Source organism: Crocodylus siamensis, chromosome 14 (assembly GCF_052110815.1).
Source record: "Crocodylus siamensis isolate JL-2025a chromosome 14, ASM5211081v1, whole genome shotgun sequence".
In the NCBI taxonomy this organism is placed as follows: Eukaryota; Metazoa; Chordata; order Crocodylia; family Crocodylidae; genus Crocodylus; species Crocodylus siamensis.
Window position 1 is genome coordinate 13,181,035 of NC_143408.1, and position 27,072 is coordinate 13,208,106.

Consider the following 27,072-nt stretch of genomic DNA (forward strand, 5'->3'; position numbering starts at 1 on the left):
CTGTTAGACCTTCTTGGGACCATGGGCTGCTCTATGGGGACCAGGGGCTGGCTGGAAAGTAAATCGGTGCTGGCCCCGGAAGCCTTGCCCCACTCTCACCACACCATCCTTGATATTGGGCAACTATTGGGCCACCACCTGGGTTACATATAGATGAATATATGTATGTTCACTTATAACTCAGGAACGGCTGGCTGGCCCTGTCTACTCTAAACCTTCCAGAATCACTGAATACCACTTGAAGAAAATTATAGGCAGGTTATTTTTTCTTGACCCTTTTTGGCTCTTCCAGTAAGTATTTAACGGAGCAATGCTTTTCACATGGACAGTTATATGTGGCTTGCTCCAGAGCTGGTAGTCAAAGAGGGCTGTATATACTGGCACCAACAGGAAACGCCATGAACATTGTTTACAAAAAAGTTCTACAATAAAGATCATTCATTTGGATGTCACTTCAAATGTCCCTCCATGTTAAATATTAAATGTTAAATATGTTATACTATGTTCTTTAAAAAATAAACAATATTTTTAACCTAAATATGTTGTGTTAAGTTCTTTGAAAAAACACAAACACTGTGATTACAAAAATAATGACCCAGGTGAAGAAGGGATCCTTCTGCTAATATATCAATAAAACATTGTATTCAACTGAGAGATATATATATAGTGGTGTTTCATTTCAATCACAGAAAAACACACATTTGGTTTTTTTAATCAGATAATTTTGGATTTTTTAATCAGATAATTTTGGATTTTTTAATCGGAGAATTCTGGATTGTTAACAGAGAAAAGCAGAATCCCTGCTCATTAGGCAAGCAGGAATGTAATCCAGGTCTCCTGAATTCAAGGCTAGTATCCAGTGTCACACTACCACTCTAATGATAGCTGGTAAAAAAATTTCAAACCAAATGCCAGATCCAATCTAGTCACCTAGCTCAGCAGTACTAAAACTCTGACCCTGAAACACGTAGCCTTGATGGGGGGCAAGGGAGAGAGCAGAATTCCCTCAAGCCACATTGAGCAACCATCCAGCCACAGGTCCAGAAATTTGGCAATGGGACATCAGTAACAGCATTAATTCCCATGCTACCATTTTTTGATTCCTGTAGGGAGCCCTGCAGGCTGGAAAGCATGGTCCTGTGTGCTACACTGCACCAGAAAACTTTGAGGTAAACATACTATTCCAACTTTTCTCTAAGCCTAATCTGCATGTAAAATAAACTGTTCCAAACAGGAGATTTTTTTCACACCTTCAACTGTCCTATGAAATATAAACTTTCATTTCTGCCTGGGAGAACTTTTATAATTTTTTCTCTGATGCCTGATGAAGGGTGTTTGTGCCCAAAAGCTTGCAATTAAAGATTTTTTTTTAGCAAAAATCTAGTTGGTCTAATACAAGATATCACCTCTACCATGAGTCCTGACTTCTTTTCCTTGGCTTTTATCCTAAAACCCCACGGTCAGGTCAAACAGTTACACATTTAAAAAAGAAATGAAATTAAACAGAAATAAAACACACATGGCAACCGTAAAACAGAAAAGTTAGTCATTAAAATGCAATGAGAATAAATAGGCACCATGATTTTTCGAGGCCAAAATCATGATTTTGAAATGCTTAATTTTGGCAAATCTACACCTGCAGGCTGATTCCCCTAGATGGAGTTGTGTCTAATATTACCAGGGTTTATTTATCCTAGGCATATTGTTTACATGTGTACCCAGGACCGCTGCATGTTGAGCTGTGTTAGAGTAGCCCCGGGCTGCCAGCCTGGGGCTGCTCTTCCCACTTGGTGTGCTGCGGAGGGGCTGGCTGGGGCACAAGGATACTACAGTGTGGGGCTAGCCAGCATGCAGCCTCCATACTGTAGCACCCTCATGCCCCAGCTGGCCCCAGGCACCATCTACATGTGCATTTCAGTACACATAACTACTCTGCTGTAGGATAGTCACGATGCTATACAGTCCTATCCTATAGCAGAGTTATTTTACTATGCCCTTACACAAGCACACATATACACAGTGACAGTTTACTGTGGAGCTAATTAGTTAGCTCCACAATAAAGCACGTGTAGATACTCCCAGTAACTGGTAAACAACATAAAATAGCATCATATGAGCCCAATTAGGAAATGATTTCTCAAATTTCCTGTTGTCACCAAAGAGATACTGAAGATTTTTGCATATAGACATGCAGATCTATTCACTTCTACCAGTTTCTGAAAAAAGTTGCATTTAACCCGGGCATAATCTTCACTAACCTTCTGATGTAAAGAGGAAAACATGGTTTCGTAAATGAAATTGCTGTGTTGCTTGCAAAATTGACTGTAGAAACATAATCAGTGCTTTAAGGCTGTTTCTTCTCACATTTACGTTGGATAGCTTGTGCTTTCTGCAACCACACTACAGAGCAAAAAAAGCATCTGTACAACCTTAGAGGCATAGCTTTAGAATTTCAGCTGGGAACTTCTGGAGTTCATCATGGTCATCATGAGGATTGAAGGGAAGCTTTGAGCCTTGAAGGACCTGAGGATCAAAGAAAAGCTTGGTGATAGTGATCACGAGTTGATCACTGTCTCTATCCATTGCAAAGCTGGCAAATCAGTCAGCAATGCAGAAATCCTCGACTTCAGAAAAGCTGACTTTCACAAGCTCAGGAGGTTGGTAGTTGGGGCCCTGAACAGGGAGGGGAGTCCATGAGTGGTCGCTCCTTAAGGACATGATCCTAAAAGCATGAGGGAAGTCTATTCCGGCCTGTAGGAAAGGTAGCAAAAGGGCTTGGAGACCCCCTTGGCTCAATAGGTGGACCTCCTGAATCTGAAAAGAGAAGCTTATAAGGGATGGAAGTTGGGAACTACCACTAAGAAGGATTATGCAGCACTGCCCTGGACCTGTACGTAGCAGACAAGAAAAGCCAAGGGGAAACGAAACTCAAACTGGCTATGGGAATCAAGGACAATAAAAAGTCCTTCTGCAAATATGTGGGAAGTTGGAAATAAACAAGGGAAACATCAGACCCTTGCTGAACCAAATGGGGCAGTTGACAACCAACACCCAGGAAAAAGCTAATCTCCTCAACAATTACTTTGTGGCAGTTTTCCACCAGCCCAAGGGGATCACTCTGCCTGACAAGATGCAAGACTACCATGGTAAGGGTGATCATACACCTATAATTGGCAAAGGTCTTGTGAGGGAACAGCTTAAGAATGCACCCAAGAGCTGGCTGACATCATAGCATGACCAATGACAAGGATATTTGAGTATTTATGGTGCTTGGGAGAGGTTCCTGAAGATTGGAAGAGGGCTAATGTGGTGCCTATCTTCAAGAAAGGAAAGAAGGAAGATGCAGAGAACTACAGGCCAATCAATTTGACTTAAATCCCTGGAAAGATCTTGGAAAAATCATCAAAGAAACCATCAACAACATGCTAATAGAAAGCAACATTCTGACATCTAGCCAGCACGGGTTTGTTGTGGGTAGGTCTTGCCTGACCAACCTCACTTCCTTCTATGACCAGGTGACACATCACCTAGACAAAGGAGAAGAGTTAGATGTCATACACTTAGATTCCAAAAAAGCCTTTGACTTGGTCTCCCATGATATCCTCATAATAAAATTGGGGAACTGCAGCCTCAACAACCTTATGGTCTGATGGCTGGGGAACTGGCTCCATGGTCAGACCCAGAGAGTGATAGTCAATAAAACCAAGTCAACATGGCACATGGTGACCGGAGGGGTCCCCCAGGGCTCAGTACTCTGACCAGTGCTCTTTAATACATGAATCATAAATGATCTGGATTCAGGTGTCAGAAGCGGATTGGCTAAGTTTGCAGATGACACCGAATTATGGGGAAGTGCGGTCACTCTAGAGGATAGGCTGGCAATTCAGGCTGTCCTGGACAGGATCACAAGGTGGGCAGATAGAAACCTGATGGCATTCAACTTGGACAAATGCAAGGTGCTCCATCTCGGGAGAAAAAACCCTCATCATATTTACAGGCTCAGCAGTGCTACACTCACTAGCACCATGCCTGACAGAGACTTGGGAGTCACAATTGACCACAAGATGAACGTGACCTACCAATGTGATGCCACAGGCAGCAAAGAAAATAAAACTCTGGCTTGCATCTACCAATGCATCTCAAGCAAAACCCAAGAAGTCATCCTTCTGCTTTACTTGGCTTTGTTGAGGCCACAGCTGCAGTACTACATCCAATTCTGGGCTCCACACTTGAGAAAGGATGTGGAAAAGCTTAAGAGAGTCCAGAGGAGAACAACATACATGATTAGAGGTCAATAGAACAGGACTTATGAGGAGAGGCTGAGAGGGATGGGACTCTTCAGCCTGAAGAAGTGAAGTCTCAGAGGTAACTTGGTGGCAAAAAAGTATGTAAGGGGTGTGCATCAGGAACTGGGAGAATGTTTGTTCACCAGGGCACCCCAAGATCAAAAACTGCTGGAAGACTGTTTTAGACTGGACATAAGGAAAAACTTCTTTACCGTCCAAGTCTCCAGAATCTGGAACAGACTCCCCCGGAAGTGGTACAAGCACCTACTCTGAATACCTTTAAGAAACGCTTGGATGCTTATCTTGTTAGGGTGATGTGATCCCAGCTGACTTCCTGCCCCTTGGAAAGGGGGCTGGACATGATGATCTCACAAGGTCCCTTCCAGCCCTAATGTCTATGAAATCATAGTTGCCCAGCAAGGCTGATTGTTCTTCAGGCTTTCTCCTCCAGATAAATGCAAAAAGCACATAAAATATGTTCCAATTGAAATGGAGAGTGCTAGGAAGAATGATGGTGAAGCAGAACAAATAGAGCACCATTACTGAAGCATTTTCTGGTTAGCTTAAGAATTTATATTACTTTGGCCTGGAGGCAGGTGGTAGAGTTAGGGTTTGGGCAGCGGGGGCATGGGAACCTTTGGATGCTCTCTAAAATCTTTCTGGAATTTTAACTGCAATAAAACCTCTTTCTCTGTGAAAGAAAAGGGGAGGTTACAACATTAAATTTTATTTCATTTATGAATTTTCCTCTTATTGCTGATAAGTTCCTTCTACCTTCCTCCTGTCTTCCTCAGTGTCTCATAGCAGTCACACATTTTCACCTGTTTTTATCAGCTGTTTGTTTCTTGTTCCCCTTCAATGCACATTTATGAATGATAGTCTGATACAGTTTTTCTATCAGGTTTACTATACCAAGAAAAAAAGATAATCCCAGTTAAATTAGTAAAGGCCCTAGTGTGAGTGTAGTTGTCCCAGTATAAAAGCGCATATGTCAATATAAAATCATATGCATATTAATATATCGTTATATTTTGATATGTATTGACATAAATATATTTCCTGCTTTAAACACATCACAAGAAAGAAAGAAGAAAGAAAGAAAGAAGCTTGTGTTTAGAACATCTGTCACCCAAAGAACTGTGACAGTACAATCTATCCCGGGGGTGGGGGGAGGGAAGGGGGCAAGGAAAAGGCCCCAGGAAAAACAAGCCTATTTTTGTTTACAAGCTTGTTGGTTTTCCAATTTATGTTTTGCTTAGCTCTGAAACCAGAGAGAAGGGAAAAGCGGATCAGGACTTCTCATTTCACACAAGTCCCTGTTAGGAGATTTGTGGATTCTGTTCTAAAAGGCTGAACTGAAAGCACGACTGTGCATTTGGCATTGTGCAATCACTAAATGAATGTCAAGTACCCACCAGCAGCGTACAGTTATTTTTATATGTTATAACACAGTAGCAACGAGTTACAGCAATGTAGCTCATCGCTACAGCAATGTAGCATCTCACATAGCCATGCCCAGTGTGAGTGAAAGGAAACATGAGCCTCCTGTAAATATAGTTTTATGAAACATATAATTAGATTTAAAAGTTGGTATTGAAAAGGCTGGTACAGACTGACAGCATGCAAACTAATGGAATGGATAAGGGAACGTAATGACTTCTAGTCAGATAACAGAATTTTTTTTTAACCACAGGCCAATGTGCTTTTGATGTGGGACCTCCACATGCTTTTTCTGGATTGGTTAACTTCGAAAGAACGGTGCTGTTACATTTAATCTTAACTGTGGTTGAGTGAGACTGGTGATACAAGTGAGACCATGCCAGTCACAGACAGAAAGTTTTATTAACATACAAAAATGTCTTTGCTATTGTATATCAATAATGACAATGTTCATACAGCTTTGGATCTATGGAAGAAACAGGTCCACTAGCCAGGCTTCTCTGTTTCCCTGGGGAGTTCAGTTGGCTTGCTGAGCTCTGGATAGGTACAAATTTTGAAATCCTAAAGTAGAAGTCCAAATTTCCCGCCAGCCTATGGCCAGTATTTATAGATGGCTGGTTTTAATATTTTAATGAATGATCTCTGATCAGTTTTATTTCAATTTCTTTGTCTCACTGAAACTTTTATAAACAGATTAAACTTAGATTTCTCATCCTGGAAGGTACCATTTAGTTGGAATTTACATCCTTGAGAAAGCAAAGGGAGCAAAAGGGAGGCTTCCTTATCTCCCTTCCCCTCCCACTTGGAATATTGCTTCATACTGGTCTGTTACTTTTTCATCTTAGTTTATGTTCTGACAAGGCTGCTTTATTTTTACAATTTATTTCAGCATTCTAACAAAAAGGCATCTGTTAGAGCAAAACAACATTCAGTACATTTGGCTACATCAACTATTACTTCTAATTATTTTAAAATGAAGCTACAATATAGATTAGTTGATGTATGGTTTTAGGCCTTGTGCCCTGTTTGACTGTGTCTTATTAACAGGGATCCTGATTTTCCTTGATAAAAAATTGCAAATTTGCATAAAACCCCCAAAATCTGTTATTAAAATTAAAGGCTCCCCACAGCTTTCCACACCCCCCCCAGCCTTGCTCATGCCCCTCCCCGCCCACAGCCTTCCTGGTACATCTCGCTTCCCACCCGCAACTCCAGCTTCCCCAGCCCTGCAGGAGAAGGCCCACAGTTGCCAGGGCTACAGACCCAGGTCTGCAGCCCTCTGCCCCCACTTCCCCCTGCTTTCTGCTGCAAAGCGGGGAGGTGCTGGCTCTCCACTGCTGCATGAACTCCTGAGGGGGGTAGGGAGGACCTGCACCCCCCAGATCTGTGTGTGGGGCAGGCGTGGGCTGCAGGTTTGGGCTCCTACCCTGCTGCCCTTCCTGGGGGTCTCTGCAGCCCAGCCTCATCTTCCTGTCCTCAAGTGTGGATGCTTTACCCCAGAGTTTGGTGACGCTGGCAAACTTGGCCAGTCCACTTCTGACACCAATGTCCACATCACTGATGAAGATATTAAATATTATAGGCAATAGGACAGAGCCTTGAGGGACCCCACTGGTCACAGTGCACTAAGATGCTTGGCTCCTGACAACCACCGTCCTCTGGGTCCTACCGCAGAGCCAGTTTCCCAGCCAGCAGATCATAGTGAGGTCGAGGCCACAGTTAGCCAGTTTAGCCAAGAGGTGATCACGGGATACCAGATCGAAGGCTGAACTCTTCCTGAACTCTCCTCCTCTTGGGATCATGGTCCCTTAGGGCCTCACTGACAAGGCTCTTGAGCTTGTCAAAGTCAGCTTTCCTAAAGTCAAGGACTTCTGTATTGCTGACTGACTTGCCGGCTTTACGACAGATGGGGAAGGTGATCAGCTTGTGCTCGTTGTCACTCAGCTTCCCATCGATTGTTAGGTCACTGAATAGGTTGTCCCCAGTTGCCAGTACCAGGGCAAGCAGTGCTTTACCTCTCGTTGGCCTGTAGACTTCTTGAGTCAGATAGAGGTCATCCATGCACAAGAGGAAGCTTTGCGACCACTCGAATTTAGCCAAATGTTCTTCCCATGAGATGTCTTGGTAGTTGAAGTCACCCATGACAACCATGGACCAGGAGCATGAAGCCTCAGCCAATTCCCGGGTGAACTCCTGGCCAAGCTCTTGACTTTGGGTGGGAGGTCTGTAGTAGACTCCCACCATTGTGTCCCCTGTGCCATGTTCCATGGATTTTAACTCAGAGGGTCTCCAGTCGTTCACCCTGGTCGCCAATATTGGCTTGCAGAGATGCGTAGCTCTCCTTGACATAGAGAGCTACACCCCAGCCCCTTTTACCTACTCAATCTCTCCTGTACAGGGTATAGCTATCTATACCTGTGATCCAGTCATGGGTGGAGTCCCACCTGGTCTCCGTTATCCCTATGACGTCGTAATTATTTGTGTTAAACAGGAGGACAAGTTCTGCCAGCAGTGGCAGTCCTGCCAGCAGTGGCAGTAGTCCCCCGATCCCCCGGCGGGCTTATTTTAAAGCCCGGTGGAGCAAGTCAGCCAGTCTGCCTGAGAAGAGCCTCCTCCCCAGTGGAGAGATGTGGAGGCCGTCCCTTCTCAGAAGCTCACTGCCTCTCTCACCAAAGAGCGTACTGTGGTCATGGAAGCCAAAGCCTTCCCGATGACACCAGTGCCACAGTCTTTGGTTCACTAAGATATGCTTTGGTTCCACTTCCGGGTTTGCCATCGACCATGTGGAAGCCCCCCCGGCACTCCTGTGGGATGCTCCATGTGTCGCAGCATCGAAGCAATCATGAGCCATGCCTGCTACCTCAAGGTATGTAGAAAAAACTTTTAAAGCTGTGGCTATGTCCAAATCACTGATTCTCTGAACCAGCATCGAATCTTCAGATTCGGATTTGGCTGAATCAAATCAGGGACAGTGATCTGAAACAACGAATCAAATCTCTGTCCTTGATTCAGGCCGAATCCAAATCTGAATTGAACAGGGCCTGCCTTGCATACCCCAAATATATAGACTCTAGTGGCAGCATGTCCTCAGATATTCCTGTGCAGGGGCATCCTGGAATACTTCTGAATTTGGAACGTGTTTGAGAGAGAAGGTTGTCAGGTCATAGTCCATAGCTTGGAGGGGATGATGTAACAGGCCAACCCTAAAAAGGGGCTCAAGCATGCCTCCTTGTGGTGTGCTGACCCTGCATTCTCTACCTCCCCTAGATTTTTCTTCCTTTCACTCACTGGCCACACCCTGATAGAATTCAAATGTTTTGGGAGATTCCTTGTAAGTCCCTGAAGGTGAGTGAATCTGGTGTCACAACCCTAATGCAGTTGTATGGTTAGCTCATTTGATTAACCCTATCTCTCTTCCTTTCTCCCTCTGGGTTGTCTTTTGATGCTTGTGTGGCCTATAGAGTGTCCTGTAGGCCTTAGTCATGGCCTCTAGCCTTTCCAATAGCCATCCCTATATAAATCATCCTAGCTAAGGGTCTGTGCAACCTACTCTTGAAGATTTCCAGGGATGGAGTTCCATAACTTCTCTAGGTAGCCTGTTCCAATGCTTGACTAGCCTCATAATCACAAAGTTCTTCCTAATCTCCAACCTAAATTTCCTCTGCTGCAGCTGGAGGCCATTTATCCTAGTCCTACCCATACAGCCACAGAGAAAATCTCCAGTGACATTCCTGTTAAGTATATTGTTGACCTTTTTTGGAACAAGAGTGCATATTGCTTCATATCCAGCTTACGGGGTGCTCAACATCCAGCCCCCAGGCCAGGTCTGGTCCATGGAGCCATGTCATCCAGCCTTTGGGTCTTCTGACAGGTCCAAAAAGTTAGTGGCAGGGAAGCGGTAGCAATTAATACTTCCACTGCTCCTCCACCAAATTTCTAAGCCTTGCACCACATTTCTAAGCCTTGTGGCTGGATTGGATTGGGCCCTGGTTGGGCCAGCAACCCACACCATATTGGGCCCATGGACCAGATCCGGCCTGCTGAATGACCTGGCACCACTCATTTGACCTATGAGGCAAAAAGGTTGGAAAGCACTGGTCTACTGTAACACCCAGGTCCTTCTCTGCAGTACATCATTCTATCCAGTCATTCCCCAGTCTATATTTGGGCATGCCACTATTTTGATCACAGGATGATCATTAGCTGCAAAAGTGATATGGCTATGAAAAAGCTAAAGTAATTCTAGGGTCCAGGCAGGTCTAGGGAGTATGCTTAGTAGAAAGTGCCACTGTAGAAGGTAGTGATAAAAACCTGTTGTAAAGCTTTTTTATAATAATATCTATATGCAAGCATCATAATTCACCCCTCCCCCCCACCAACATGGATTATCAAATGGATTAGAACCTATAACTTTTTATTAAACTCTTTAAGAACATCTGCCCTACAGTCTAAATGCGTGACTTTGGTTTGGGCAGGCTTATTCAATTTAACTTAAAACTACCTACCATGGGAACTGATGGTAGTGTAACTACAGCAGCACTCTTGGAGCCACTCTAGTTAAAGCGCTCGCTGCCCCGCACAAGGAGCACGTGTATAAATGCCCTAATGCCCCATGTACACAAAGCTACAGTTATTTAATGAAATACGTGGAATAGCTTTGTAGTTTCTTCCTATCATGTCATTAATTGAACATGTGGCCAGGAGCCCCTATGACTGGGCATGTCACCAGGGCAGCAGGAAGCTTGCAGCAGCAAGCAGGTTCTCTGTGCGGCTCTGCTCTTCCCTGCCACATTGGGTCATGCCCACGTGTACTTATGCCCACACAATGCAAAATGTATGTAAGTGCTAAAAAGACTACAGCAGGGTAAGTGCCAAGTAAGCACATAAAGGGTAAAAGAGTACAGTCCTCCTCTTGAAGGTGACTCACTGCACCTTGCATTCAATATTCTAAATTAGACAAAATGGAAAGAAGGTAAAATAGAATCCAAAACTGTGTAAGTGCCAAAAACTGGAGTTGTGCAGTTTTTATAACTGCCATTTAGGCATGTAAACTGAAATAAGATTCTGCTCAAAGTTCTGGCAAATCAACAAAGTGAATGATCAGAAAAACAAAGTTGTAGTTTTCATGTTACTTGGAGCAATGCTTAACAGACAGAAATGATAGTGTCCCTTTAATTTTGTTTGTTTTTATGGGCCAGCCCACAATAAAAGTAGTGAGAGAACTTCTTTGTTCTGTACTGTGCTAGTAAATAATACATACAAAGCAAAAAACAAAAAGCAAAACCAAGCAAACAAAAAACCCCAGAGCATTTGTTGTTTACAGAAAGCTGATGCAGAATGTACTCCTTTGAGCATCCATACGGTAGGATTTCAACAGGCAAAGGTGCACATTAGATACCCAGGACCAGATCTGCAATGATACCTAAGTCAAAGGATAAGAAAATTCATATGAGCATAACTGCATCCAGTTATATTGCTAAAGCAATGTAGTTTTAATGAATAGACAAGTCATTAGATTTTGGGACCACCAGGCATCCCTCTGAGTAAGCCTTTCCCGCAAGCCAAGTAACCTACATCAACTTTACATGATTCTGTCCACTTAAAGTGGACAGAAGTCTTTGAGTTGTTGAGTCTTTGACAACTTAAAAACTAATGGAACTAATCCAGCTCCAGACAAAAGCATAGCTGCACTGTGCAGGTTTCTTTGATACACCATTTTTAGCTAAATCTACACTGTCTTAATCCAAATAGCTTAAATATTGAGAGTTTAAAGTTGCAGATTGGGCTTCAGTGCAGTGCAGGCTGTACTGATCTGCCAAAGACCCTGTTTGTACCTAGTCACTTCATATAAGAGACTTGGCCTGTCCTTGAATGTCATCAAGATGAAGGTTGTCCACCAACCCTCCCAAGGACAGCTGAACATCCCTCATGCTATCTATGGAGATGGGGGCTCTGGAGTATGTGGAGCACTTTCCATATTTCAGCAGCCACCTCTCTCAATGGGCTACCATCAATAAAGAAGTCCAGCACCAGGTCAGCTGTGCCAGTGCTGCCTTCTTCAAGCTGCAACAATGTGTCTTTGAAAACAGAGACCTTCAGAAGATGACGAAGGTCCCGGTTTACAAGGCTGTCATGCTGACTACCCTCCTCTATTGCAGTGAAACCTGGACTGTCTACTGATGCCACATTAAGACCCTCGAGAGCTTTCACCAGTGGTGCTTACATCAAATCCTGGGGATTAAATGGGAGGACCGCTGGACCAGTGCAAGCATCCTCCATGAAGCTGCATTCACCAGCATCAAAGCCTTGCTCTTGACAAATCAACGTTGATGCATGGGACACTGCGTCCGGATGGTCAAGAACCACCTCCCTTGCCAGATTCTCTTTTCCCAGCTCTCCACTGGCCAACACTCAAAAGGCGGCCAAAGGAAACAGTACAAAGACACACTCAAGGTCACCCTCAAGCATGGAGACATCAACACCAACAGCTGGGAGGAGCAAGCTGCTGACCGTTTGGTGTAGCACCATCTGGTCCACCAAGGCGCACACCACTTTGAGGCCCAACAACTAGATATTAAGGCAAAACGACAGCGGTGGAGGAAGGAGGAGACCAACCGAGGGCTGTGAATCCCACTCCCCCGTGCAACAACGTGCCCCATTGCTGAAGAATGTGCATATCCAGAATCAGCCTGACGGACATCATCCTCAACTCCAAGGGACTGCTGCCGCTGCCACTGGCCTGCCTTCTACCATGAGAGAAACTGTCAGGTCTATATCCAGGGCATATGCAAATTCAGTCAGGGGTAGTAAGGAGGCCCATTTGTTCTGGTGATAATTTAAGGGGCATCTGAGACAGTGGTCTAAGACTTGGTTTAGTCATTCTTATTCTCCATCTGTTTGAGGATGGTATGGCATGGAAAGTGGAAGCAGATGTCTAAGAGCTAGCGTACCTCCTTCCAAAAGCAGAATGTGAATAGGAGCCCATGATCAAAGATTTTATGGTTCTCAAGACCATTTGACAGAAACATATTCCATGCAGACAGGAGCCAAACACAGGCCAGGAAGTGGGCCATCTTTTTCAAGTGGTCTACCACAGTGAGAAAGGTGTTCTAGCCCTTGGTTGTTCATAACTCAATTACAAAGTCATAGGATCATAGAAAAGTAGAACATAAAGGGACCTTCTGAGGTCATCTAGTCTAGTCCCCTGATCAAGGCAGGATCATCCCTGACTAAACCAACCCAGCTAAGTGTCAGTCTAACCAGCTCTTGAAAATTTCCAAAGATGGAGATTCCCCAACTTCTCTACCTAGCCTTTTCCATTGTTTGACCACCCTTACAATCACAAAGTTCCTACTAATCCCCAGTCTAAATTCGTTCTGCTGCAGCTAGAGGCCACTGCTCTTATTCCTGTCCTCTGTGGACACAGAAAAGCCCTCCTCCATCCTCCCTAAATTGACATTCAGGTATTTAAAAGCTGTTATCAAATCTACCTAACATGTTTAAAAGGCAAATTTGGAAACAAAAATTCATAACTTGGCATTGATATTAGGTTTATGAAACATTATATTTCATCCAACTCCTGAATTCTTTCCACATAAAGGTGACATTGACACTCCTCCCTTTTGATAGGCCTTGATATCTCAGTAATCAGCTGCTTTTCATATATAAAATGCATGCCTGCTGCCTACTCTCAGTCCCTCCCCTCTACTGTTTTTTCACTAGGCCGTGCCTGGTTCCCAGTGATCAGGGACCTGCTGAAGAATGCGTTGCATTCAAAAGCGTGTTTAGCTTTATTCCAACTACATAGTTTGTCCAATAAAAGATTTCACCCTAAGAAATCTCTTGAATAATTTCTGGATGAATACAGCTGCAACATCACTCTTACACTGCCATCAAATCCCACCTCAATTTTCTCTTCTCCAGAATAAATAATTCTCTCTTTCAGATTTCTTTCATAAGTCAGACTTCCCACACCTCCAATCTTTTTTGTTTCTTTCTGTTAGACTCTTTCCAATCAGTCCGTATGCCTCTTGAAGTGCTGGCCCCAAAACTGGATACAGTACAGTAGCTGAGACCTCATCAGAGCATAGGAGGCAGAAGTGGAGCTCAGGGCCCCAAACACAGGGCAGCGGTAAGGCCACAAGGAAGCCTGACTGAGGGCTTCTGGAGGCTGCAGCAGGGGTGGGATGGAGGGGGGGCAGGTGCTGCCCAGCCAGTGGCCCAGGACTGAGCTGCAAGCGACTCGTCCAGGGGGTGCAACTCCTGCTGCTGCATGCATCCCGGGAGCCATGGTGGTTGTGTGCCTGTGTGCCCCTGATCTGCGCAGGGCAGGGCAGGCTGCCACTGCAGGCCAGGGCAGCACCAGACTCTTTCTGGGAGGGGTGGGGGGGACATGCTATGCTGGGGGCAACTGGCGCCAGAGCTGGGAGGGAGACTACGGGTGGGAGGGTGTCTGCAGCCACCCCAAGATTTCCATAGCCCACCTGACCTCCCTCTCAGCACCAGCACTGCCCACCCTGGGTGTAGCACATCTGCCCTCCCCACACCGGAAAGAGTCCATAATAGATCACAGACATAGCTATGTCTAGGTCAAGAGTTGTCAATCACAGGAAGGAGCACATGGTGGCAGTGCAGAGTGGTGAATGGTGGCGGTGGTTGCCATGTTGGTGAATGGTGGCGGTGGTCACCTCGATCCTAGGCAAGCTGTTTGAGAAAATTATGCTGGCACACATCCATGCGGGGCCAGCAGGGGACTGCATGCTTAGGGGCAACCAACACAGGTTCATCAGTGGCAGGTCCTGTCAGACCAACCCGGTGGCCTTCTACGATCAGATTACCAGATCATTAGATGTAGGGGTAGCAGTGGACATAGTCTTCCTGGACTTCCGGAAGGCTTTCGACACTCTCTCACCCCATTCTCATTAAGAAACTGGGAGGACTGTGGTGTCGACGCCCACACAGTCAATCGGGTCGCCAACTGGCTGGAGGACCGCACCCAGAGGGTGGTAGTGGATGGGTCCTTCTCAACCTGGAAGGACATGGGCAGTGGGGTTCCGCAGGGCTCGGTCCTCGGGCCCACACTGTTCAACATCTTCATCAGCAATTTGGACGAGGGGGTAAAAAGCAAATTTGCTGATGACACTAAGATGTGGAGGGATGTGGGCACACTAGAAGGAAGCATCAGGCTACAATCAGACCTAGACAGGTTACAAGGGTGGGCGGATGTGAATAGGATGGGATTCAACACTGACAAGTGCAAGGTGATGCACCTGGGGCAAAACAACTGCCACCATACCTACAGGTTGGGGAACTTCCCTCTGGTCAGCACAGAGTTGGAAAAGGATCTTGGAGTCATAATTGATGCCAAGATGAACATGGGCCTGAAGTGTGGGGATGCAGTCAGGAAGGCCAACCGTACCTTGTCATGCATCCACAGATGCATCTCAAGCAGGTCCAAGGAGGTGATCCTCCCCCTCTATGCGGCACTGGTCAGGCCGCAGCTGGAGTACTGCATCCAGTTCTGGGTGCTGCACTTCAAGAGGGTTGTGGACAACATGGACAGGGTCCAGAGGAAGGCCACTCACATGATCGGGGGCAGCAGGGCAGGCCCTATGAGAAGAGGCTATGGGGACCTGAACCTGTTCAGCCTCCACAAGAGAAGGCTGAGGGGGATCTAGTGGCCTGTTACAGACTAGTCAGAGCGGACCAGCAGGCACTGGGGAAGACCCTGTTCCCCCAAGCACTACCAGGAGTGACCAGGAATAACGGTCACAAGCTGGCAGAGGGTAGATTTAGGTTAGATATCAGGAGGCGCTAGTTCATGGTCAGGGCGGCTAGGATCTGGAACCAACTTCCAAGAGAAGTGGTGCTGGCTCCTACCCTGGGGGTTTTTAAGAGGTTGGATGAACATCTTGCTGGGGTCATTTGACCCCAATATTATTTCCTGCCACGATGATCTACTCCGGTCCCTTCCGACCCTAGAAACTATGAAACTAACTATGAAACTACGTGTGAGCTCCCTGCCCCCTACCACTGCCATTCATGACTCCGCGCCACGACCGCGCACCGCTTCCCCACCCTCTGCTGCCGCCATTCACCATGCTGAACCACCGCCACATGCTGCTTCCCCGCACCACTGCAAGCTGCCAGCTTCAAGTCCAGCCAGCTGTCAGCATCACCCCCCTGCCCCCACCCTTCCTGACCAGCCATCAGCACCCCACCCTGCCATATGGAAGTGGGTACACTCCAGAGAAGGGGATCCCACCAGAAGGGGTATACTCCTTAAAAAAGGTTGAAAACCCCTGTCCTAGATCATCCCTAACCAAAGGCTTCCCATCCTCTTCTTGAACACCTCCAGTGATGGAAAGTCCACAACTTCCCTAAGCAGTCTATTCCATTGTTTCCCTATTTTAACAGTGAAGAAGTTTTTCTGGATATCTAATCTAAACTTCCTTTGCTGCAACTTCAGACCATTGGTCCATGCCCTCCTCTCTGCAGCAATATAAAAAGTTGCTTTCTCTCTTCTTTATAGCAGCCCTTCAAGTATTTGAAGACTGCTATCATGTCCCCTCTTAAGTACCTTTTCCACAAGCTGAACATGCCTGGCTCCTTCAGCCTCTCCTCATAGGACTTGCTTTCCAAGCCCTTGATCATCTTTGTTGCCCACCTCTGGACTCCCTCTAACTTCTCCATATTTTTTTAAAAATATGGAGCCCAGAACTGCAGAGTACTGCAGATGTAACATAACTAGTGCCAAGTAGAAAAGCACTGTCACCATCTGTATCTTGCACCTAATGCTTCTTTTTTGCCTTTTCTGCAGCTGCATTACACTCCAGACCCATACTGAGTCTGTGATCAACCAACACCCCCAAGTCCTTTTCCGTAGTGCAGCCATCCAGCCATATGTCACACATCTTCTATTTAGTTTATTCCTCTTAAGGTATAGCACCTTGCATTTCTCCATGTTCAGCTTCATCCCATTAGCTCCACCCCTTTCAGTCTTTTGAGACACTTCCATCCTCCAATGTATTGAATAGTTGAATCGTTTTCAGTTTATGATCCACTGTAATGCCTAGATCCTTCTATGCAGTACTGCAACCTAGCCAGTCATTCCCCAGTCTATAATTGTGCATTAAATTATTTTGTTCCAAGTGCAGGACTTTTTAGTTGTATTTGTTGAATTTCATCTGGTTGATTGCAGATCATTTCTCCAGTGTATCCAGGTCATTCTGCATCCTAGTGCAAGCCACAGAGTGTCTGCAGCTTCTTCCAGGTTGGTGTCATCCACAAATTTGCTAAGTGTGCGCTTAGTTCCATTGTCCAAATTATTAATAAAAATGTTAAACACCACCAGACTCAGGACAGACCCCCAAGGAACCTCACTTCATACCTCCTCTCTGCTAAACATTGAGCCATTGAAGACTGATCATTGAGAACAGCAATCCAACCAGTTACTACATATCAGGTCAGCTCTGGTGCAGGGCCTGGGGCAAATCAGCTTGCACGGGGACCTGTCCTCAGCCCGATCCCTTGTGCACTGGGTGCAAAGAACTTGGCGGCGGGGGGAGGGGGGATTAGCAAGCAACTGGATGTGAAACTGGAGGAAGTGGCACAGAGTCACCATGGCCACTCTGCCTGGCAACGTGGGCCCCCCCAAAGTGCAGGGCCTGGGCAGTTGTCCCATTCACCTGCTCCCCCCCCCCGACAGGGATGGCCCTGGCTGCTGCTGATCCCAAGCAGCAGCAACAGCCTCCTGTGATCCAAGAGGCAGATCAGGAGCCTGCACCCCTGGGAGCAGTCCGGCACAGCCCCCAGAGCCCTCCCGGAGGTGCAGACGAGCCCTCGAACTGCCTGCCAGATAACAAGAGGCTGGTCTTACTGGCTGAGACCAGCACTGGACACAGTTCATGCCGGGAAGCTCATGCCCCAGCCAGCAGCAGCAGTCTCTTGTCACCTGGCAGGCAGATCGGGGACTTGCCTACACCCCTGGGAGGACTGCGGAGGTTGTGCCAGACTGCTCCTGGGGGTGTGGGCCCCAATCTGCCTGCTGGATCACAAGAAGGCTGCTGCTGCTGGCTTGGTCCAGTGGCAGCACTGATCTTCCCAGTGCTGGGTGCAGGATCCCAGGCAGCAGCATGAGCCTCCTGTGATCTGGGAGGCAGATTGGGGGCCCACACCCCCGAGAACAGTCTGTCACAGCCCCCACAGCCCTCCCAGGGGTGTGGGCAGGCCCCCGATATGCCTGCTGAATGACAGGAGGCTGCTTCTGCTGGCTGGGACTGGCACTGAAGCCAAGTAAGCCTGGCTTCGAAACTCAAAAATGTTTTGAGTGCCCTCATTTCATTTCGAAGCTGTTTCGAAGGCTTTTGTTTAATTTTGATTTTGCTGTTTCAAGCTCAAAATGCATCAAAACAGCTTCAAAATGGAACACCGGGTGAAATTTCACACAGCCCTTATCTCTAATGTATTGTCAGCATCAGCAGTCCCTTGATATGAGGATGGCAGTTTTTCCAGTAAATAGGAAGTCAGTGGAAGTCACTGAGGAGAATAATCCAAAATCTACATGTTCATCTGCAGATGTGGCAAATAGTTCCGGGAGGAAGGAGTAGATCTTGGTGATATCAGGTCACAGCTCCTTCCATTTATCTGTCCCATGTATCCACCATGATAGTGAGATAAGTTTCCTCAGAACAGTCTCTGCCTTCTTCTAGATTACCGTGTCACTGGGGATAATTCAGTGCGTGAGTCTCCCAGATGTTGATATTAATATTACATTTCATAGTTTCATGGTTTCTAGGGTCGGAAGGGACCTGAGCAGATCATCTAGTCCGACCCCCTGCCATGGCAGGAAAGAATACTGGGGTCAAATGACCCCAGCAAGATGTTCATCTAACCTCCAACATTTCATTAACCATCTAACATTTCTTTAGATTGGCCTTCAAGGTGCCCCTTAATATCTTCTTTTGATCACCTCTACAGCAACAGTGAATTGGGAATATAGGACCTGTTTTGGGAGCCTATTGTCAGGCATCCTTATGACATGTCCTATCCAATGGGGTTGATGCTGTACAAACATGGCTTCAATGGGCATGTCTACACATGACACTACATCACTGTAGTGATATGCTACAGTGACATAGGATCGAAAGGTGCTTGGGTGCTACTTTAGGTATCAGCAGCTACTTTGCTATGGCGGTACACTCCCTCATTACAGAGTACCAGTACAGCAAAGTAGCTGCTAAAAACAACCATGTGCTGCACGTACCATGCAACACAGGCAGTTACTGTGCTGTGCTTTAGTAATTCCATTTGATATGGAAGATTTTCCAAAGACATCACTGATGATAATGTTCCAGAGCTTTCAGATGTTTTTCATATGTCATTCAAGCTTCACATCCATACAACAGAGTCGGGATGACAAGAAGTTGGTAGATGAGATGTTTGGTTTGGGTCCTTATGTCATGATCATTGAAGACACTGAAGAAAGGAGAATAGCATCCTGAACTTTAGAAGAGCAGACTTTGACTCGCTTAGGGAACTTGTGGGCAGGATCCCCTGGGAAGCCAGTCTGAGGAGGAGAGAAGTTCAGGAGAGCTGGTTGTACTTTAAAGAAGCCTTACTGAGAGTGCAGGAACAAGCTCCTACATCAGGCTTTAAACTAAGTTTGATGGGGGATGGGGAGGCGGGAAACGAAGAGAATCTAGAACCTACAAACTGCAAGACACCCAACAGTACATCACAGGTAAGTACTAAGGGGCCCATTGGGCATCAGAATGGCGGGGGAACCAAAGGCACCATTTAGAGAGCTCAAGTGCCTCTATATTAATGCTAGGAACACAGGAAACAAGCAGAAAGAACTCGCACTTCTGCTTGCAGATAATAACTTTGATTTAGTGGGACTAACCTAGTGTGACCCTACCCATGACTGGGCAGTACACATTGAGGGATACAGGTTGTACAGAAGGGACAGAGTAGGGAAGAAAGGGGGAGGGGTGGCTCTCTATGTAAAGGAGCATTATACATCTACCCTAATCAAAATGGGATCAGAGAAGGAGAAAGTTGAGGCACTGTGGGTTAGGATACATGGACGTCAGGGGGAAAGAGACTACACCAAGAGGAAAAGCTAGACTTGGAATTCTTGAGGCAGCTCTCAGAGGCTGTACAGTCTCGGGGTGTGGTTGATATAGAGGACCTAAACTACCCTGATATGTGCTGGGAGAAGCAGTCAGCCAAATCCAACCATTCACATAGTTTTTTAACCTGCATGCAGGACCTTCACCTAATGCAAGAGGTATATGGCCCCACTAGGGGGAATGCCTTACTGGACTTGGTGTTTGTTATGAGAGATGACCAGGTAGGGGAGCTACAGATTCATGGTCACCTTGGGGATAGTGACCACCAGTCAATCGAATTCACCATATGGCATAGTGTGGGTAAGATAACTAGCAGGGTGGAAGTGCTTGGGAGTCCAGGAAGGGTGGTCATTCCTAAAGGAAGCTATCCTTCAGGTGCAGAGGGAGACGATCCCAGTATGAGGGAAAAGCACGGAAGGAGCCAAAAAACTTCCTTGGCTAAACAGGGAAATCCAGGGGAACCTAAGGGCAAAAAAGAAGGCATATAGGTGGTGGAAGCAATGGGAAGCTACCAAGGAGAAGTACCCCTACTTAGCCCGCACTTGCAGGGAGGCAGTTAGAAAGGCCCAAGCAACTACAGAGCTGACGCTGGCAATAGAAATTAAAAAAAAAAAAAAGTATTTTTTTAGGTATGTAGGGAGTAAAAGGAAGGTACAGGGCAGCATAGGACACATACTGAACAAGAAGGAGCAATTAGTGACAGACAGGGGAGACAAGGCTGAGCTATTAAATGAATTTTTTGCCTCAGTGTTCTTGAACAGGGGTCAAGATAAGTTTCCTAATGGGTTCTTAAATGGGCATCAAAAGGAAGCTAGCCAATTGTTGATGCTGACTTGGCGCAGAGTCACTTGAATGGATCAGATGTGTTTAAGTCAGCAGGCCCAGATAAGCTACATCCGAGAGTACTGAAAGAATTGGCCAGCGTCATAGCAGAACCACTGGCATGGCTGTTTGAGCACTTGTGGCACTTGGGTCAGGTCCCAGAAGACTGGAAAGGGGCCAATGTGGTCCCTATTTTCAATAAGGGGAGGAAGGAGGATCCAAATAATTATAGGCCAGTCAATCTCACCTCCATCCTTAGAAAGGTCTTTGAAAATTTTATGAAGGATCGTATTTGTGGGAGTCCAGCGGGAAAAATAATGCAGCAGGGTAACCAGCATGGATTTGTAGTAGGTAGATCATGCCTGACTAATCTGGTTTCATTTTATGACAGGGTCACAAAAAGCTTAGATGCAGGAGTTGAGGTGGAAGTCATTTTCTTGGATTTTAGCAAGGCCTTCGATACGACATCTCATCCCATTCTCATAAATAAATTAAGAGGCTGTGACATAGAGGTTTACACGGTCCAGTCGATAGCAAACTGGCTTAGTGGTCCTGTACTCTCCAATATCTTCATCAGTGACTTGGATGCGGGTGTGAAGTTGTCCAAGTTTGCAGACGATACTAAATTGTGACATGAAGTGCACCCTCCAGACGGTAGGGAACAATTGCAGGCAGACCTGGACAGGGCAACAAAAATGGTTAGGGGGCAGAAGCACATGAGTTCTGAGGAGAGGCTGAGGGAACTGGGCTTATTTAGTCTGGAGAAAAAAGACTGAGAGGGGATTTAATCCTGAGAGGGGATACCTGAAAGATGGTTGCAAAAAGGATGGAGCTAGACTGATTCTGTTTTACGATTTCAGAGATGTCTAAAAGCAAAAATTCAGCCTGTTAATCCTGAACCTAATAAAAACTGAACTGGAAGATGTTATTCAGTGTTGAATACTGTTACCTATGTTTACTTTTTGGGAAAGTTGCCTACTCAGGCCAGGGAAAGGCTCAATGTTCTTCAAGGATTGACCTTTAACTGTAGTGCATAGAAAAGCAGCTGCCTAGTTCAGGGTGGGTTAGTAAAGGATCTTAGTTTTTATGAAGCTAATAGTGAGTCCAAGAATTTCATATGCTTCACAGAAGCAATTGAGGATGACCTGGGTCTCTTCAATTGAGTGGGCATACACAATGCAGTCAGCAACATATTGAAGATCAAAAATGGAGATGTTTATTATCTTGGACTTGGAACATAACCAGTTGATATTAAACACATTCCTGTCCATGTGATACTGGATACTGACTCCAGATGAAATCTTATCAGACTAAGATGTGGAACAGCTGCGATACAGATGGAAAAGAGTATTAGGGCAACCACACATCCTTGTTTGACTCCAGTTATAATAGTGAAAGGTCCATTTCTGAGCCACTGCTTAGAATGTTTGCTGTTATGTTGTCATGAAGAAGTCTGATGCTGACAAATTTTGGTGGGCATTCAAATCTCACCATACGTCTCTGTTGTTCGAATAAAAGGCCTTAATCAGGTCATTCAAGGGCATGTAAAGACCTCCTTGCAGCTATCTAGTGACAAAGATCATATCTGTTTTACATCTGAATAATCTAAAACTCTATTAGGACTCTGGTAAAGTCTCAAAGTGATTCTGTTGAGAAGAATACAAGGATAGGAGAGTAATACCATGATAATGAATGCAATCTGATCCATCTCTTGTCATCCCAAGTCACTGGGAATCTGTTCATGTTCCCACGTTTGGGACATGATTTGCTTTCATCTTAAACTGAATTATATAGTGCTAGGCCCCTAGCCTATTAGTAAAGCTTCTAGTTTCCCTTTTCCTGGAGAAAAAGGTGCTGTGTTATATACACTGATACACCACACTTCCTGCACTCCCCTTTTAAAAAATTCTAGATCTGCCCGTGTTCTTAATTTTTCCTCTCCTTCCATCGCCATTGCTGAGGTGTCAGAACTTTGGCTGACTTCAGGCTTTCAAGGTTCTTGTGTTCATTGTAGATGCATACAGGGTACTGGGCTCCTTAATGGTAATGCCACCAGGTTTCAAACCTAGTCTTGGCAAAGTGATTTTTATCCACTACTCCATAGTTCACCTCAGCCAGAGTAAGTTTCCTTGGAAAGTAGGCACAGGATTGCATCTCTTAGCAATCTCCTAGTTGTTGTGACAGCACACCCCCAGTGACCCATCAGATTTCTAGGTTGAAGGGTTTTTCTGGGCCTGGGTATGAAAATATGGGGTGTGGAAATACGTGAAGGCCTCCTTTAGTGCTTGAAATGCACTCTGAGCCTCTGGAGGTCAGTGGAATTTTGCTGATTTGCACTAGATTGCTGTGATTGGGGCAACCACTTTAGAGACACTAAGGATAAAAGAATAGTACAAGTCTGTGAACCCTAGAAGCCTTTGGATATTGTGGATGCTTCACGGCTCAGCCCAGTCATGTATGGTTCCTACCTTATGGGGATTCATCTGGATCCCATCAGCAAACAAGATAAACTTCAGAAGCTCTATGGATGACTTTTCAAATTTACATTTCTTAAGTTTTGCATAAAGCCCATGCTGACAAAGGTGTATTAGGACCTTTTGGACACGGTGATTTTTGGGTTGCTTGTTCCTCTGAATAAATTAAAATTTCACCTAGGTAAAGCACAGCATATAGATCCAGCATATCCCAGAGTACATGTAGTATGTTCTGAAGGCAACCTTCCACCCATCTCCCTTTCTAATTCTGACCAGATGTTAAGCCTCTCTCAGGTTTAGCTTAGTAAACACCTTAGCTGTCCTAACCTGATCAAAGTGTTAATTTAGAGTGTTGACATTTCCATGGGATTTTGGTATCTAGATATAATCTGATCTAAAAGTCAACACACACTGAGACTATGAAACATGAGTGTCATGTGTCATGTTGAGCTAGCCAGGGTGCTCCCAGAATCAGCAGGCAGCAGGGGGTTCAAATTGGGTTAAAACAAAGGAATGTTTATAACTTCCATGCCCAGTACCCTGTATGCCCCTGATATAACTTCCAGAGGCCATCTGCAGGATGATGGGCCCAGACACCACTAAGGAACCAGCCACTGTTTCCACTAGAAAAGAAAGGGCCTTGGCCTGAATGGGTATCCCAAGGATCAGAGCCATAGTAAGGTCCATAAAATTATTCCCTACCAGCACAGGTATGTTGGGTCCCAAATATGTACAGATGGACTGGGATTTATAATTGAGGAGCTTGTTTTGGAGCACTCCGAAGGGAAGGGCAGTAACTGTACGATGTTACCATTGGCTCAGTGGATTCCTGTGTTACTTCCAGACTTATTCCAACGGTGGAGAAGCCCAGTTTAAGACTCTTTCTGTGAAGAGACTCAGGGCATGTCCCATATCAGCAGAACTGTGGAACTTTCAGGTTGCAAAAGAAACCAAAAATAGCTATGGATGAGGAAGCTGTGGAATGCTTCTCACAGGTCAACTGATAAGGGAAGTTAGACATAACAAGAAGAGGTTCCATAAATACGTCTGAAACAAATTAAGGACTAAGGAATAGGTTTGATGACTACATGTAAAGGGTAATTATAAATGGATAAATGCTAGAATGGCAGGAGGTTTCAAGTATGATTCCACAGGGGTCTGTCCTGGATCTGATGTTGTTTAACATGTGCATTAATGATTTAGATGCCAGAATAGAGGGATTCCTGCTCAAATGTACAGATTACTTGAAATTGGGAAGAACTGCAAACACTTTGAAGCACAGGGGGAAATTTCAGAAAGGATCTTGGCAGATTGGAAAGTTGGGATACAGTCAACAGAATCAAGTTCAGCACAGGCAAATGGAAGGTGCTACACCTAGGAAAGAATAACGAAATGCACAGATATCAAATGGGAGATAACTAGTTGGCTGAGAAGGAACACTGCCATGGCCCCTTTATCGCTGAAGAGAAAACGTTGACAAACTCAAATTTCTAAAGACTGTACTTTCTAAATACCACTTACTCCACAGTTTTTTTGCCAACCCATCCCCTCCAACAGATCTGTTCTCAAACATAAGTAGGCTACTCTATGCAAGTAAATCCCACTCTATCTGTATGTTACTCTGTCTGTCACAGTGATCACTGTTGTGGAACATGTTCGGTACCTTGTCAATAAATGGAGCAAAATAAAAAAGCAAAACTTTTTGTGCTCTCCACACCCACGCAGCCTCACTAGAACAGTGTTTCTCAAGCCATGGGTCACAAGAATATAAGAATAAGTTAAAAAGAAACTTTAAAATGCATTCTCCTTTAAAGGAAAAAAATGTGGGAAGCTGCAGGTTTCCCCTTGCAGGCTGACAGATTTCCAGCCTGCAAAGGGCCGCTTGGAGCTGGAAGGAGTGGGAGAAGGAGGATCAGGCAGGAGATGCCATGTGCATGCATGCATGTGGAAGCCAGGTAGCATGGACAGCAGCTCCCACAATTCTTGGCAGGTAAGGCAATGGGGACGGCACAGATGATGCATCAGAAGGACATGACCCCATATCTGTCCACCCACAGCAGATATGGGAATGCAGCCGAGCCAGACCAGCATGGACAGGAGCTGCCTCCACAGCCCAGTGGGAAGGACCCAGTGCAGGAGGGAAAAGCAGGGCAGAAAGACTCATTGCTATGCTGCTGCTAAGACCCCTGCACCAGTTACACTGCCAGAAACACGAGGAGTAATGAATGGTGGGGCCACACTGCCATTACCCCTCGCCACCACCTGCTTGGCACCACCATGGCCCGACTGCCACTCCCCTCAGAGAGGAGGTCCGGTGACAGGCAGCATGGGCAGCCTGATCAGAGTGGTGGCAGCCAGGGCATGGTGTAGGGCAAAGCCACAGCCCAGTGTACAAGTGGATGACAACAGGAGGAAGTGAAGCCAGCATTCACCCCCACAACACACCCTGTCTGTTATTCCTTGCACTGATGGTGGCACAGCTCTTCCCTCCCATACTGAGTCCTCTCCACTGGGCCACGGAGGCAGCTCCTGCCTCTGCTGGTCTTGTCAGGCTGCAGCCCTGTGTCCACTGTGGGTGCACAAATCTGGAAGGGGCACATCCCCCCCACACCCCACACATGCTGCCCTGCCCCACACAATGGCCTCCTGGACAGGAAAAATTTTTCCAAAGAATTGGTTACTTATTTAAATATTTTCATTTTTCATCAAAGTTTCACATTTTTATAAAACGATTCTCATAATGGTTATCAAGTATTTTTTAACAATTTCTAGGAATCATTTGCATTTAATTTTAATATTTTATATTCTCAATTAAAAATGGATTAAAAATATGTGAGTTTTTGGGCCCATTTGGAAATCTCCAAAATAGCTGAAAAGGTTCAAAATTTAAATTTTCTTTTCTTTTTTGCACCAGCTGAATTTACGAGGATTCACTGTCTTAAAATAAAGAACAGCATCATGTAGTTATACTTATTTAGTACTTCTAGATTGCTTACTCCTCATCCTGAAGATTCTCTTCCTCCTCTTGTATCTGGAGATGATTTTTTACAGGAGCCAGGTTCTCAGTTTTGGCATTGTAATTCCGAAAGCAGACATTGAGCTTCTCATCAAATTCATTCACCAAGTCTTCCATAGACTTGAAGCTGATGATCTCAGAAGAGAAGTTTTCAAGCTCAGAAAGGGAGGCATCTTCTAAATGCTGAGGGGATGAACCATAAAAACAATGTTTTTTTTCCTCTCTGCCATCAGCATAGCAAGGTCTCAGATCTTCAAACTCTTCATCCAGATTTACCAGTGGAGCTTCCATCTTGGTCTGGCTAAAGAGAAATGGATTTTTTTCAGGACAGCTTATCTGGAAAAAAATAGTATGTTAAAAAATCAGCAACAAGAATAAATATGTGCTTATTCAACACTCCTGCAGGATTAAATGCAGTAATATAGGAGGAGCAGTCCTACCTTTACTGATGGTTATGACAGGATTTTAATTACAACCTCCTGTACTCAGTTGCTCATGGAGCTTTCCATTGTTATCAGCCAGAGATTATTTTCTTAAAGTTTCTGCTTATGGAAAGCATTTTTTTTAATGTAACCATTCTCAGTATACTGAAAGACACATTTTTTCACAAAGCAGTGGAATTCAGAAACTGTAATTTTCCAAGATGGCTCATATTTAGTGTGGAATATGCGTTTTTATTGCTTATTTAAAAATAAAATACCGTATTGTTCTAATTATAAGTCAAATTATTTCCCTCCAAAATATCCATTAAAACTACACCTGCCTTATACACAAAGATGATCTATACTAGGTATGTCAAACTCCTCCCACCCCACAGACTGGATGAATGGCATCAGGCTGGTCTGTGGGTTCGATCCAGGCCATGAACCTCCTCTCCCTTCCCTTCTCCCTTTTCCTTCTCC

The 27,072-nt window shown here is 45.3% G+C and overlaps 1 protein-coding gene across 14 annotated transcripts in view; it reads right to left on the reverse strand.

Annotated features, from left to right (window-relative positions):
* The window catches only part of FEZ1 (fasciculation and elongation protein zeta 1), a 194,317-nt gene that overhangs the window by 150,971 nt on the left and 16,274 nt on the right, over window positions 1-27,072 (reverse strand). For 10 of the 14 annotated variants that reach the window (XR_016439097.1, XR_016439093.1, XR_016439096.1 and 7 more), the window contains exon 2: window positions 26,151-26,506. The exons of 2 other annotated variants lie outside the window; for them this stretch is intronic. Coding sequence is in view for 6 of the 12 variants with exons in the window: in XM_090026797.1 (XP_089882923.1) it covers window positions 26,151-26,461 (311 nt within the window). In the remaining 6 variants the exon portion in view is untranslated. Of the gene's footprint in view, window positions 1-26,146; window positions 26,507-27,072 lie in introns of those variants that run through there. 2 more of the 14 variants (XM_090026795.1, XM_090026800.1) reach the window with 2 other exon arrangements.